The 14,672-nt window shown below is 38.7% G+C and overlaps 3 protein-coding genes across 3 annotated transcripts in view; 1 reads left to right on the plus strand and 2 right to left on the minus strand.

Moving 5' to 3' along the window:
* Nucleotides 1–1,610, minus strand: part of wdr20 (WD repeat domain 20) — an 11,967-nt gene extending 10,357 nt beyond the window's left edge. The window contains exon 1 of the mRNA XM_015389500.1: nucleotides 1,347–1,610. Within this exon, the coding sequence (XP_015244986.1) occupies nucleotides 1,347–1,610 (264 nt within the window). The remainder of the gene's footprint in view (nucleotides 1–1,346) is intronic.
* Nucleotides 1,611–8,774: 7,164 nt separating this feature from the next.
* LOC107094084 lies at nucleotides 8,775–9,526 on the plus strand. The gene is made up of 2 exons (XM_015389497.1): nucleotides 8,775–8,932; nucleotides 9,011–9,526. The coding sequence occupies exons 1-2, from the start codon at nucleotides 8,795–8,797 to the stop codon at nucleotides 9,500–9,502; spliced, it is 630 nt and encodes a 209-aa protein (XP_015244983.1). The 5' UTR covers nucleotides 8,775–8,794; the 3' UTR covers nucleotides 9,503–9,526.
* A 2,302-nt stretch (nucleotides 9,527–11,828) lies between these two features.
* Nucleotides 11,829–14,672, minus strand: part of dync1h1 (dynein, cytoplasmic 1, heavy chain 1) — a gene marked incomplete at its 5' end in the record, with an annotated part of 21,244 nt that continues 18,400 nt past the window's right edge. Inside the window, 5 exons of the mRNA XM_015389484.1 lie at nucleotides 11,829–12,252; nucleotides 12,325–12,449; nucleotides 13,397–13,565; nucleotides 13,654–13,796; nucleotides 13,891–14,125. Of these exons, the coding sequence (XP_015244970.1) occupies nucleotides 12,124–12,252; nucleotides 12,325–12,449; nucleotides 13,397–13,565; nucleotides 13,654–13,796; nucleotides 13,891–14,125 (801 nt within the window). The remainder of the gene's footprint in view (nucleotides 12,253–12,324; nucleotides 12,450–13,396; nucleotides 13,566–13,653; nucleotides 13,797–13,890; nucleotides 14,126–14,672) is intronic.

A 14,672-nucleotide genomic window follows, 5' to 3' on the forward strand; every position in this document is an offset into this window, starting at 1 on the left:
GAAACTTTTTTTGGAACGTCATTGAACAGCCGCTGACGACCCGGTGAGTAGCATATTTTAAAAAAAGAACGTTTAAGGTTGTTTTAAGGACATTATCGGACATGCACTATGGAAGCCATTCTGAAGCAGCCAGGGGTGGATTCTAAATGAGCCAAAAAGCAGAGACAGGACCAATTGTCAAAATTTTGGTGTCAATCATTCGATATCATCCTGGACACTACAGAAAATGGGCTAAAAGTGTTAAAAACCAGAATTCTCCTTTAAAGGGTTTTTCTTTGCCAGTAGTTAGTGGTTGTTTTTAGATTAATAAGAGCTTAATTTTCAGAATAAAGCTGATCTAACCAATGCAGATTCTTCAAAGTTCAGAAATCCGGCAGGAGATAATTTATTCATTTAAACAAATGAGAACTGATTCTAAAATTAAATGTCTCTGATAGCTGCACCCTTTAGCCTTGCAGAATGTCAAAAAGCTGAGTTCTGATCATCTAATCCCTGATTGTTTCATTTGACATCTTTGTCAGCAGGCCTGTGAATCACCTGATCACAGCTCCTGCTTTCTGGATCCCTGAATAAAAGCTTTGTATTTACAACTAACAGTTCAAGCTTTGAGAACTTTAAAGAATTTTGCTAATTAACCTAATAATTTGTCAATTTATTGTTTTTTTTAACCGTCAATTCAAACTTGTAATCTGTACACTTTAAACATACACAGCTTTTAAAATGCTTCAGATCCATTAATGTAAAATCTACAAACATTACATTTATATTTGTTTATAGCTTTCTTTTTTCATCTTTATTATGCGTTTGTTTTGGTTAACACCATTTAATAACCTTTGCTAACAATCATAAATATCTCTGTGATCAAAACTGTGTGTTTTAGTCTTCTTTTTGAGAAAGACTGCAGTTCTTTCTTAAACTAGGAATCCTCTGAGTTGCCTGACAGTAAATTGAGGCTAATAGGAAGCAGGAATGATGACAGCTTCATCACAACTGGATCCTGAGGAGATGTTCGCACCAGGAAGCTCTGATTGTGACACATTTCACGATAATCCTCACATAATTCACACACACCTCCGGGATTAACCGATCAGACAGGCGGCTGGGAGGATGTTTAGCTTCTAGGCTCACTGAAGATGCTGCCTTCCTAACATTATCTAGCTGCGTTGGCTAACGGGCTGTTAGCCTAGCCTTAGCTCAGCTGGAAGCTAATTAGCTCATGCTAACAGATTTGAAAGTCAACCACCTGTCAGAGTTATTCAGCTTTGCAAAGACCTGCCTAAACTTTAGCAACAGCTGCCAGAGCAGAAGAGGAATCGCTGCCGACATTAGCCGGGTTAGCACGGTACCTTTCTAACGCCTTTGTAGATGTAGAAGTAGAGCTCACGGCCCACATTGAAACAGATCCTATCGCCGTTACCCGACTGGTCGTTGACGTTTACGAAGGAGACCTTGACGGGGTTGGAGCCTTGCGAGTTGAAAGGCACCCTGTTGGGGCGACTGTATTCGGAGTGAGTGAGGAGTTTGTAGACGCCTTCCCGAGTGGTGAACTGAGTTTTAATTTCGTTCATCTCCTTCCCTCCTCCCTCCGCCGCCATCTTTGAAATTAACATTCATCCCTTTCCCCCAGGCCGGATCTTACGCAGGGTAGGCGACAAGCATTCCGACTCTCCCGCTCCCCCTAGCGGGTTACCGATGAACTGCAGGAGAAAAAACTAGTATTTCCTTATGGATATTCCATAATTTCTAACATTCTAACATTCCCAATTATACGGAAGAGGATAAGGACACTGAAAAAAAAAAAAGTTGACTGATTTTTAAATTTTATTTCAATATAATATGAGAAAAAAAATCAGAATTTTGACTTTTTCTCAGAATTCTGATTTTAATCTCAGAATTCTGACTTTAATTTTAGAATTCTGACTTTTTTCACAGAATTCTGACTTTAATCTCAAAATCCTGACTGAATTCTGACAGCTAACAAATATGTTAGCATCAAGCCGTAGCCATGTCTGTCTTAAAGACTAGCTCTCTTGTTTTAATCACCTTCTGCTCTTCCTTTAATGAAACAGCATCACCAGGGATCCCTCAGGGATGTAAAAAGTTGCCTTATTCCGTTATTTTCCACCAATTAGTTACTGTTCCTCCCAAACAATTCATATCTTTGCCAGTGAAGCTGAGTGCTCCACATCTCTGCCTTCATGGGGCCCATCTACATTAAGATCCACAATTCTGAGATTAGGGTCAGAATTCTCAGGAAAAAAAACAGAATTTTGAGGAACAAAAATCAGAATTCTGAGATTAAATCATAATTGTGAGATTAAAGTCAGAATTCTGAGGAAAAATTCAGAATTCTGACTTTTTTCCCATATTAAACTGAAATAATATTTAAAAAGCAGTTACCTTTTTTTTTTTTTCTAGTGGCCCTAATCCTGTTCCGTACGATTACCATACGACATTTTAAACGACATTAAATTAAATATTTCTTTTACATTTTTTTGTATCTATTCAAAGCAATTAGAAAATGTATAGAAATGTAAACATTTTATATTAAAATGATTATTATGATTATTATTATTATTATTATTATTAACATAAAACCAACTTCTTTATGGCTTAACTGAAAATAGAAATAACTGGTTTATGTGGGGTAAAATTTTCTCTTAATTAAATAAAAGTTAAATTCAAAATGTCAAACCAAAACAAATCCTTACGTTTTTATGTTTTATTGTGTCAAACTAAAGTAGCAAAGGGATTAATGGGAAAAAAAATGTTTTGATTTACCTTTACATCTTTTGGCACTCTCTGTCTCCCCCTGGTGGTCAAACAGTTTTATTATCTGGGGGGAAAGTTGGTTATAAAACAACCAAAGCCGCCTAAGTGGCGCATTAATAAACTACTATTTATCTTCATACCGTTTATTAACTAAAATAGAAAGAAGTTACATTTTTTAGTATTTATATTTTTATATATATAAGTAGGAATACAAGTTTGTGCTTATTTTAAACGTTTCATTTGTTTTATTTTACTATCAAAATAGTTTTCTTCTCTATTAGAATACATTTCCTTCTCAAACCACAACAATTCTGTCTGGATAAATATAAATAAATACAAAAATTGAGAACAAAGTGGGAAAACCTTTATTCAAGCGTTCACATAGCTGCAGACTAACGTTTTATTTTGAAAATAAAAACATTTAACCGGACGTTTTAATCTGACGTGCCTACATTTTTCAGTTTAAAAATCAAAGACACCTGCCACACCGAGGAGAGATTTCAGGGATTAATGTTCATCATCCAAACGAACCAAAATCTCTGAAACCATGAGCTGCAGGAGAGGACTGCAGCTTTCACTTCCAGGTGAGCACATCATCATCATCATCACAGGTAAATCCATGCATGGAGAAAGAAACCATGAAGTTAAGCCTTTAAGATTAGACATGTGTTCAGATTCTAGTTCCTCCTTAATTAGTTTGCATTAAAATAACTCAGAAATCAGACCAAATTATTCAACAGACACTATATATAGATTAAATATGATTGGTTTAATGATACATTTTGCATGGATACCATCAAATTAAGGGGTTAAAAGAAATGAACAGGTAGATAAATAGAAATTTATCAGTGGATTTATTTATTAATTTTAGTAAATCTGAAGTTAAAATGTTAATTAAACAGAAAATGAAGGATAAATGGCAAAAGGAATGGGAGAAAACTGGAGAAATTAGGAGAACAGGAAGAACTAGAAGATAAGAAATATTTATTTATTGATTTAAATTTGGGCGGACTGGCTTAAAAAGAACTCTGTCTCTAGAAACAGGAATGTTAGATGTAAAAAACTGTGGAGTAGATGAAACAACTGAACATGTGATGTTTTTCTGTGATACATATGACGAGGAGTGACCGCAATTAATTCAAAAGGTAAGTAAAGTAAAAGTTAAATTATTTAGAAGTTATTCAGAAAGGAAGTATCAAAAATAACACATTTGTATAATTTATGGAATAAATTAGAATATAGAATAACAATTTATAGAATTTAATTCCTGAGAGTCATTCTGGTCCACACTCTATAACAGTAGATGGAATAAATTCATCTCCATACTGTCAAAATGGTGGAATTTATGAAAGAGGATTAGGGCCACCGGGGGAAAAAAAAAAAAAAAAAGTAATATTTTAAATATAATATTAATATTTTAAATATTATTTCAGTTTAATATGGGAAAAAAGTCAGAATTCTGACTTTAATCTCAGAATTCTGACAGCTAACAAATATGTTAGCGTCAAGCCGTAGCCATGTCTGTTTTAGAGACTAGCTCTCTTGTTTTAATCACCTTCTGCTCTTCCATTAATCAAACAGCATCACCAGGAACCCTCAGGGACGTAAAAAGTTCCCTAATTCCATCATTTTCCACCAATGTGTTCCTGTTTCTCCCAAATAACTCACATCTCTGCCTTCATGGTGTCCATCTACATTAAGATCCACAATTCTGAGATTAAATTCAGAATTTGCTGAGATACGATATGTGTCACTATATTACAATATCACCATATATTTTGACATTTTTCCTGCTATCAAAATTAAATGTATAGATAAAAAAGCAACCTCTGTATATGTTCATGGGATGATACTGATCATTTTGGTATCCACGTTGCTCGGGGTTTGATTCAGTTCATGTCTTCCACTGTGTCGGCCTCAACTACAGATAACAACACGCTTCGCTCCACAGCGCTATCTGTCAGACTGGCGGTGCAGAGGTAGACCATTTTCCCTCAGTTTTAGGTTAAAAAAAAATGTTTTGCTTAAAAAAATAGATACTAATAAATAGATCCATATTATATCAGGCAGCCGAAAATCACGATTTATCGCCCAAAACGATTTTTTTCCACACCCCTGTTTAAAATTCAGATATGGGTTTTTGATTAACTCTTAAAGTTGATGACTTCCTTTTTCTTCCCTCTTCATGGGCGGTTCTAGAAAAGGGCCAACAGGGGCCAGTGCCTCTACAGATCAGGCCCTGGCCCCTGTTATGGCCCCTGTACCGAATACATATTACTAAAAGAAATTCTAATAATGATATTTCTTGGAACAGACATGGTTACCGATAGGTCTGTTGGATCTATTTCTTTTTTTTTTCTTTACAAATTCTGTTTTACTAAATATTTGAAATAAAATAAAGTAAAATTTTCAGTTGTATTGAGATAGGATCCAACTTTTCATCTGCTTAATGTTTTTTTTTTCAAAACAAATAGAAAAATACTCTAAATTTTAAAGCTTAATTTATCAGTTTTTCTTGAGTTCTAATTCAGATTTTATAGAAGTTATTTTCACTTAAAGTAAGTCAAAGAATATGTAAAATCCATAAATTATATATGTATAGACCTAATATTGTAAATAGTAGCTTTATTTGATCTTTTAGACATTTATTATAGCTACCATTTTTTTGAGTTGCTTTTTTGCTATGCTAAGGAATTTTTATTTTGATTAAACGATAATTTAAACATTTTCAAGCCAAAAATAAGTATTTTTTAGATGGAAGACATACAATCCTAATTAAACCTAATTGAATGGAAATTTCGCTTCATGCAACTCTCTTGATATATTTTAATCCCTTGCCCTGTTTGTTATGTCATGCTTTTCTGTGCCCCCATGAAAACATGCTGACCCCCCCAGCCCCCCGGTACATTTGGTCCTGAGCTATCTCTATAGTTATGCTGCTATAGGCTTAGACTGCTGGAAGACATAGGGACCCCTTTTTTGTCATTCTATCTCTATTCTCCCACTCTGCAGAATCTGTTAGTTCAATCTCTAACGTTCTGCTCTCTCTGCTTTTTCTCATAGTAGCTTCATCTGGTCTGTTCCTGTTTGGCTGTGACTCCATCCTGGAGAGAAATATCAGCTGTGCTGCTGCCATCAACTCCTTTGTTTCTAGATGTTGGAGATCAGCCTGTTTTTCAGTGTAGTCCTGTTTCTCTGACTGTGACTAACTGGATGTGCTCTCTTCATCCTCTGACATGGGAGCTGGCTCGGAGCTCGTCTGCCTGGCTGTGTGTTTGCTGGACGGGGCCGCCTTTAATAGCTGCTTTTTGTATCTATGCTTCTTTTTCTACGTCTGCTTCTGTCTCCTTGAACCCCAGTCGGCCTCAGCAGATGGCCGCTCACACTGAGCCTGGTTCTGCTGGAGGTTTCTTCCTGTTAAAAGGGAGTTTTTCCTCTCCACTGTCGCTACAAGCATGCTTAGTGTGAGGGATTGCTGAAGAGTCTATGAGTCTTAGACATATTTGCAACTAGTCAATGCAATCAACCGATTTTCCTTGGATTGAAAACTTTGCATCAGTTTGACTGGATGATCTGGTGAAATATAAAGTGCCTTGAGATGACATGATGTGAATTGGTGCTATAGAAATAAACCAAATAGAATTGAACCGCCACTGTCCCTGTTACATCCAGACCTCGACGCTCTTCATGAACCAAACTCAGTGGATCGGCTAACTCTAAGCTGCGTGCTAAGATGAAAGAAGCCTCTCATCTTCTTTGTCCTTGTTTTCTTATCAGGTGAACGTTTCATTGAGCTGGTTACATGAAATGTTCTTCCTCCTGCTGAGACCTTCATGCTGAATGGGAGATTTTCAAGATGGACTCCAGCACAGATTCAGACTCTGGGATCAGTCCGATGTGGTCGGATACCAGCACTCTGGTATTCCTTTGATACTTAAATTTAGCACATTTGATTGTTTGTTTTTAGAAGAGCTTGCTTCTAACCAGACTTTTACATCACACCATATATGGCATTAAAAGTCATAGCTACAAACTTCTCAACAAAATTATTCACTTTTCAAAAATAATACGTCAGCAAAAAGCTGAACTGGTGCAGAATAAAAGTATTAAAGGAAATGTCTGGTCAGCAAGGAGTAATCAATGGATCATTATTTATACCTAAAACTAATACGTTCACTGTGATTTAATGACTTTAGTGTTATTCAGTATAAAAATAATAATTTTAACGCGATCACTGAGTCTGGGAGCGGCCATTTTGGCCAATATAGTAACACCTCCCTCCTTACATCTTCCATCTGTCAGACCAGCATACCCACAATCAAAACCCGTTTATCCCTTTAGTTTTGTATAAAAAATGCACTTGAAACTACCTCAACGGGCATTTATTCCTTTAGCCACGTACAAAAGAACTATTTAAAGCTACAGTGTGTAATAATTACAGGGATATACAGTCAGAAATGTAATATATTATACATAACTATGTTATTTATCATCATCTACGAGCTCAGCCTCTTAACCTTAATATTTGCGTTGCCTTAGAATTCGTTATTTATAATTACATAGGAGCGGGTCTCGCAGCCATGGAGGCAGACATCTTTGCGCTACGGCAGCGCAGAGCCAACAAACTAGTGATTGCGAGATCGCCAAAACGTCACAACGATGTAGAAAAAATAACGGGTATATTTATTATCTTAAGTCTACATGAAATCTATATCCTACACAGACTAATGAAATACTATCTGTAAAATTATCTATGTAAACAAACCTCATCACTTGAGAAGGTAGGTGATGCGGACGTCGTGGAAGACATTTTGTCCCGTAACGCTCGCCGTACTGTTGGGGGGGAGATGTTCATGTTGCTGCAGTCTGCAGTCTGAGCGCTAGATGTCGCTAAAAGTTACACACTGTAGCTTTAATACTTAGTTTTTGGGTGTTTTTTTAAGCGTATGGCGACCTGACGTTAAACTGTTTTTTTGTTTTTTTTTTGTACATGAATAAAGGGATTCACGCCTGTTGATGTGGTTTAAAGTCTATTTTACATAAAACAAAAGGGATAAATGCAAATCTGACTTCTTGTGCATGTATTGTATGTATTGACTATAGGTATGCTGATCTGACAGAACACCGAGACCTCCTGGGAAGGTTTCTCACCTGAGTGAAGTTGGGGGCCCCCCCCACCTTCTTCAAATCAGACAAAATTAGTGTCAAATGTTTGTGTAGCAAAAATTTTCGTTTGTGCCGCTACTATTTTAGAGATATAAAGAGATGTTTCTAGAGGTCATCAAAGGTCAACCAGCCCCACCACCTTCTTCAAATCAGACGAAATGGGCGTCGATTAACTCGGCTCCGTTTGTGCAGCAAAAATTGGCATTTGTGCTTCTTTAGCTTTGAAGATATTAATGAAAATGTAAAGGTCAAAAGGTCAACCAGCCCCCCTACCTTCTTCAAATTAGACAAAATTGGTGTCAATCATCTGTGCAGCAAAAATTTTCATTTCGCTATCATTTTTTTTACAGTTTAAAATGATATAATCATAGGTTAGCAACAATTTATATGAAATTCAGAGTTTCAGAATCAACAAATGTTCACTGACCTTTGATGGCGTCTACAAACAATATCATTAAAATGATAGCAGTACAAAAAATGTATATATTTTAAAATATGCATTATATATATTTTATATTTAAAATTAATTTTAAAATGTTATATTTTTGTATATTTTCATTTGTGCTGTTATCATTTTAATGATATTTTGCAGAGGTCATCAAAGGTCAGTTAACATCCGTTTTTGCTGCACAAACCAAACGTAGCACAAACTTCTCAGAACCCTCATCTGTTCCTGAAGCTCACGGCTTATTTTCCATTTGCTAAATCGACCTTTAATCGATCAATCAGTGGGAGCACGTGAGAACCAACTGTTATTGCAAGGTTCTATTTTTTTGGACAAGAGAAAAAACAGCAAATGAAAACTTTTGTTGCGGTTCTTGTTTTGTTGTAGAATCATTTCAGACTCCTGCTGATAATGAGAGTATATGTGAAGGTTGTAATCTCTGTCTGTTGTGAGCAGGGATGTGGGAGCAGTGCACCAGAGAGCGGAACCTCACGCCGGATGACGACTTTAACGCACAAGCCTTTGGGAAGACACGCCTGCTGTTCGCTGGTGAGCATCCTCCTAACCAGACACCTCGGCTGCTGACCCCTCCTGCTGATTCCATGCACCTGCTGTCTTGTTGTGCAGTTTTTGGACCCATACGATGGGAGCTCGGAGGATTCTGATGTGTCCAGCGGTGGTACCGTTAGGCTGCCGAGGCCGCACGGTAAAGGAGGCCACAGGAGGCGACTGTTCCCTCACTCATCAATGACGACGGACACAACGAGGGCGTCTTTGATGCATCGTCAGGGAGACGCCCGGGTGAAACATGGAAGATGTTCTGAGGAGGGTTGCAGGAGGATTCCGGATGAAAGTGAGAACATCCACGCCATGGATGTAGAGGTGCAGCTCGATGACTCTGGTTTGGAAGCTACTAGATCTTCCACATGTTGCACACCTGGACTTTACATCTCAGAGGAAAGGAGCTCGCCTCAGATGCTGAGCAGCAGCTCGGGGAGATCCCTCAGACCTCTGAGCAAGAGGAAGGAGCTTCCTCCTGAAGCAGAGCCAGTGGAGGCGGAGCTCAGAAAGAGGCGGTGTGTCGTAAACACGGCGGATGAACGAGGAGAACCGGGATGAAGCGTGCCTGAAGCCTCTGCTCACTGCCCATGAGTGATTCGTATTATTCCACCGTTTTAGTTTTCCCTTTTGCTTTTTTTTCATCAAGTTAGTTTCTCCTGATTTTAACCTTATTCTGTTGCTAAAGTCATACTTTTGTCAAATAAGCTGCTATGAAGAAGGAAGTTTGTCTTGCTGTAAAACAGAAACATTGAGATTTAATTGAGTCCTTAAAGCAAAAATTATTAAAAGGCTAAATTAAAAAAGAGCAACTGCCACATGTGTGTCTGTGTTTAAGCTCTATGGTGGGTTCTTCAGACTAGAACCCTGATCCAGGGTTTCCCTGTGGTTCCCCCTTTGCTGGTTTCATTAACCCTGGTCTTTATGCCCCTCTGTCCTCCATGTTTTAGGTGTTTCCCTGCCTCCATAAACCTGACCTGAATGAAAAGGTGATCAATTCTATTCAGTTTATTTCTATAGCTCTAATTCACATCATGTCATCTCAGGGCACTTTCCAGTTCATCAGATCATCCAGTACAATTGATTCAAAGTTTTCTATCTAAGGAAAACCAGCTGATTGCATCGACTCATTGACTCTTCAGCAATCCCTCACACTAAGCATGCTTGTAGCGACAGTGGAGAGGAAAAAAACTCCCTTTGAACAGGAAGAAACCTCCAGCAGAACCAGGCTCAGTGTGAGCGGCCATCTGCTGAGGCCGACTGGGGTTGAAGGAGACAGAAGCAGACATAGAAAAAGAAGCATAGATACAAAAGGCAACTGTCAACCAGCTCCACAGGCGGCCCCGTCCAGGAAACACACAGCCAGGCAGACGAGCTCAGAGCCAGCTCCCATGTCAGAGGATGAAGAGAGCACATCCTAATCAGGTGTGCTTAAGCAGAAATGCATAAAAAATGTAAAGGAACACAGTTCTTAGAACTGGAAATTTGAATATTTTTTCCAAATATATATTTTTTAAAAGTTTTTTTGTTACAGATAGCTTATTTTTTTTCCCAAGTGTATTTTCAGACTGAGTTTTAGGAATTGCATCTTTTTCAAATTACAGTGAAGTGGCAGCCTAGTGGTTAGGGAATAGAGCTTAGAATCCTGAGGTTGTGAGTTTGAAACCCATTCCAGCGGACTGCCACTCTGGCTCTCTGAGCAAGACCCTTAACCCCACACTGCTTCCTGGGTGCCGCACAATGGCAGCCCACTGCACGCCAAGGGGATGGTTTAAATGCAGGGAGTTAATTTGTCCATTGTGTGAAATCCATAAAGTTTATTTTCTATGCATAAGAAATATGAAAACATTAAGAATATGTTTAAAAGTTTCCTTTTTGTTCATATGTATTTCAATCTGTCTTATCAGTGTGCGAGAGAGGAGGTAATCCTCAGGGAGCTCGCAGAGTAGAGCTGATCTAATTCACTCCGCCTCGATTCAATAAGGGTGTTACAACATACAGAAATGAGTCAATATAAACATAAAATGTATAAACATAACAGATTTAAACACCAAATATGACAAAGGATAAAGTAAGTCCTTCTGGATGTAGCCTATAATAAATACCGTGGCACGACACCCCTGCACATCCCCTTTCAAATTTCTAATGGCTTCCAGCGTCTCAGAGCGAATAGCATAGAGAATTTCGGTGTTGGTAGTCGTTTCTCCGGCAAAGTCTTCAAAGTGATTCAGAGGTACTTAGATCTTGTCATGATTCATGCAGCTATTATTTCATCCAAATGAAAAATGGAGAACAGATAAGCAGATCATGGCTTGTCTGCAGTGAAAAGAAGGACTGGGTTATTTACTTTGGCCTTTTTGGAAACACAGGAAGGAGCAATCAGCTAAGTGAGCTTAGTGCTTGGAAAAAATCTTTCATTCCTTTAGAGACAGCATGAAAAGTCAGCTGAGTACAAAACATAGAGGAAAACAAGAAGAAAAGGGACAAGAAGAGAGGGACACAACCTAGAACAGATAATGGATGTCTATTCTATTAACATTTCTCTATCTGTAGAATGGGGCTGTTTTATGTGTCGTCTTCTAGCATCAGAGGGCCCCCTGCCTGTCTTTGCCTAGGGCCCCAAATTTCCTAAATCCGCCCCTGATTGTAAATACTGTGATCCTTATATTATTTGAACTTATTCTTATTTTTCTCTCTTCTGTAAACTGTTGCACTGCAAGAAAATAATTTACCTCAAGGGATTAATAAAGTGAATCTGATTCTTTTGGCAAAAAAAAAAAATATATATATTCATTTCTATTTGCAAGCATACATTTAAAAACTTTATTCTGATACCTCTAAACAAAAACCAGGAATTTATAAGAAAAGAAAAACAACAGAAGCTTTTTCATCACAATGCAAGAAGCTTTATTCAATCTAAAAACATCCTCTTTAAAACATTTCCAACCTTTCTACTAAACTCATTTCCTTCCCATTTTTTTTTCCATCTGACGACTTCCTCTTCACCTTCACAATCACTTTCCAGGAACTCTACGATCGGAGGATCACTGCTCCACAAACATCTCTAAGGTTATTATTAGGATAAATCACAGAAGCACTACCTCTATGGGAAAGCCAGTAATGAAAGACAGATTAAATGCAGTTTAATGATTAATTAGGGCGACAGGAATGACTCCATGCAATTATTCGGTGCAGAGGATAGCGACTCCGCGCTCGTAGAAGCTGTGAGGGTCCTCCTTGGTGGCGATGTCGAAGTCCACGGTGAAGATGAGGTCAGTCCTGGTGAAGTTCAGGTAGACGGGTAGGGTCACCTGCAGACGGAGAACAGAAAGCTCAGCCTGAGAAGCTTCTATCTTGTTGACTGGGCTCTGTGGCGATCTCACCATGTGTCTCTTCTCGGCGTTGCTCTGCTTCATCCAGCGGAGCTGAGTGAGCGGCAGCTCCGTGGAGATGGAGGTGGACAGGGACAGCTTGTTGTTGGCACAGGTGGCGCCCTGCAGCTTCAGGCCTGGATGGGAGAAACTCGTTAGAACCAGTTAAGATCAACTGACACTTCCCTCCAATATCTACGCTCCTCTCCAGGGTTCTATGCAGTTTCTATTTTTAACCGGATTTGCAGCAGACCGGCTTCACTGTCTGCATGTTCTGCAGATCAAATTACTGGTTTTCCTTAGATAGAAAACTTGGAATCAATCTGACTGGATGATCTGGTGAACTGGAAAGTGACCTGAGATGACATGATGTGAATTGGTGCTTTAGAAATAAACTGAATTGATTCTTTGATTTGTCTTTTTCAGGTTTCAGTTTCAAGTCAATATAAAAAGGAGAAAAAAAAGGGTAAATTTATGCAATAAAAGAAGTTTTTAAATTAATTTCAGAATACTTTCAAGGGGAGAAAAAAAGCTGATCTTTTTCAACTTTAACTTTTTTTGACCCATCTTGAAAAGTTGCCAATTTGCAAAAAAATATTTACATTTAAACCAGAAAAATAAAAATCTAAAGATATCAGAAAAATTTGATGTGCAAGTTTAAATCTAACATTTCTGACAAATGTCAGAGGTCCAAGTATTAAGCAGTAAATTGACAAAAAAAAATGAATGACTTAATTTTATAAAATATCTTTTTTTTAAATCCTTTTTTAATTGATTTTTCAATATTAAAGCATTTTAGAGCTCTTTTCCTTTAAAATACTTGAAATCAATATTAAATTAGTTGGAGAATTTTCCCACAATCCATCTAAATACTGACCGTTTGTGTCCATATAAGCGTAGAGACCGAGTGTCCTACTAAAAATCTGGGCTTGGATCAAACAGAAACATTTCTAATATTCTTTCTATGCTCATTATATTTAATTTTCTGAGTTTCCAAACTCAAATGGCTCCATGCCACCATGAGAGCGGCGCTCTGTGCCTTTAAATGGGTGGAGGGTAAGGGTGACGGAGGCTCATGTCTGACCTTTGATGCCGAAGCTGCAGGCGTCCAGTGAAGCGCCCTGAGCCGTGGTGACGTTGACCTCCAGGAACAGCTCCTCCAGGGACCAGCTATTAGCTTGCGCCACATACTGGCGGGTAGCAGTAATGTACGCCTCTGGCACAAACAGGCTGCCCAAGCACACATGGATGTTCTGGCGGGTGGAGGAGGAGAGCAGAGCCGTAAGCAGCTACTTTAACCACAACAGCTTGATTTGCTTTTAATCTGAACACAAACTGAACCTTGAGCTCTTTAGCGCCGCCGCTGGCAGCTGCCTGGGAGATCTGCTGCAGCTGCTTGATTCGCTCACTGAAGTCCAACACCCACTGGATGACGGTCATGGAGGAGGGGACCGTGTAGCGGCACCAGCTGCGGGGGAGGACACCTACGGAACAAAAGAAGCAGGTTCACACGACAGACGAAGCTCTGGTGTTCCCGTTTATTGGATCCATCTCAAACTGAATGAAAAAAATAAAGACCTTTAACAAGGTCACTGATTAGCGTGCGCAGGTCGTTGGTTTGCTTCTTCTTCCCCTCGCACACCTGCACCACGTCAGACAGGTCCTGACGGACCTCCTGGAGCATCTTGCCGCCCATCTTCACCTCGCGCTCAAAGAAGCGGAACAGTGGGTCCTGGATGTTCAGACCAAAGGAAAGTTGAAACAAATGCAGAAGGCGCAGAATTTGATCACATTTTCCAGAAAATAACCAAAACTTTCAGCATCTTTGCTGGGATTTAATGCGAGGTAGAAGAAAAACAAAACACTTCAACATTTTTATGGAAGAAATCAGTAAAGGTTTCAGAGAAAAATTGAATGATGTCGGATAAAAATCTGATCTTTACTAACGTTCTTTGATTCACCAGGTTAAAGGAAAAGTCCGCTCATATTCAGAAATCAAACTTCTGAAAGTTCTTTAAGTATTAAATTATTCCATCGTGTTTTATAAATGATCAGAGTTTTAATTCAGAGTAATTTTCATGTGAATGTGCTTTACTGGAGGCATCCATGTTTGTCAAAGAACACTACTGCCACCTACTGGTTTGTGACATCACGGTGCAGTATCGGCTGTTGATCAAGTCCCAGTGCTGTATCTTTTTTTCACTTTTACCCGATGTATTCCAGCATCCAGCTGCCATGCACGAGGACATTGTCAGTTTCACTATAGCTCTGGTAAATTTCAATGGTGAAGTCCTCTGGAAATCTTCAATAATTGTTGTTGATTGCAGATGTGTCTAGTAGTTCCCATTGATTTAGCTTGT

The sequence above is a fragment of the Cyprinodon variegatus genome, unplaced genomic scaffold (genome assembly GCF_000732505.1).
Source record: "Cyprinodon variegatus isolate N-32 unplaced genomic scaffold, C_variegatus-1.0 Scaffold462, whole genome shotgun sequence".
NCBI classification, from domain to species: Eukaryota; Metazoa; Chordata; class Actinopteri; order Cyprinodontiformes; family Cyprinodontidae; genus Cyprinodon; species Cyprinodon variegatus.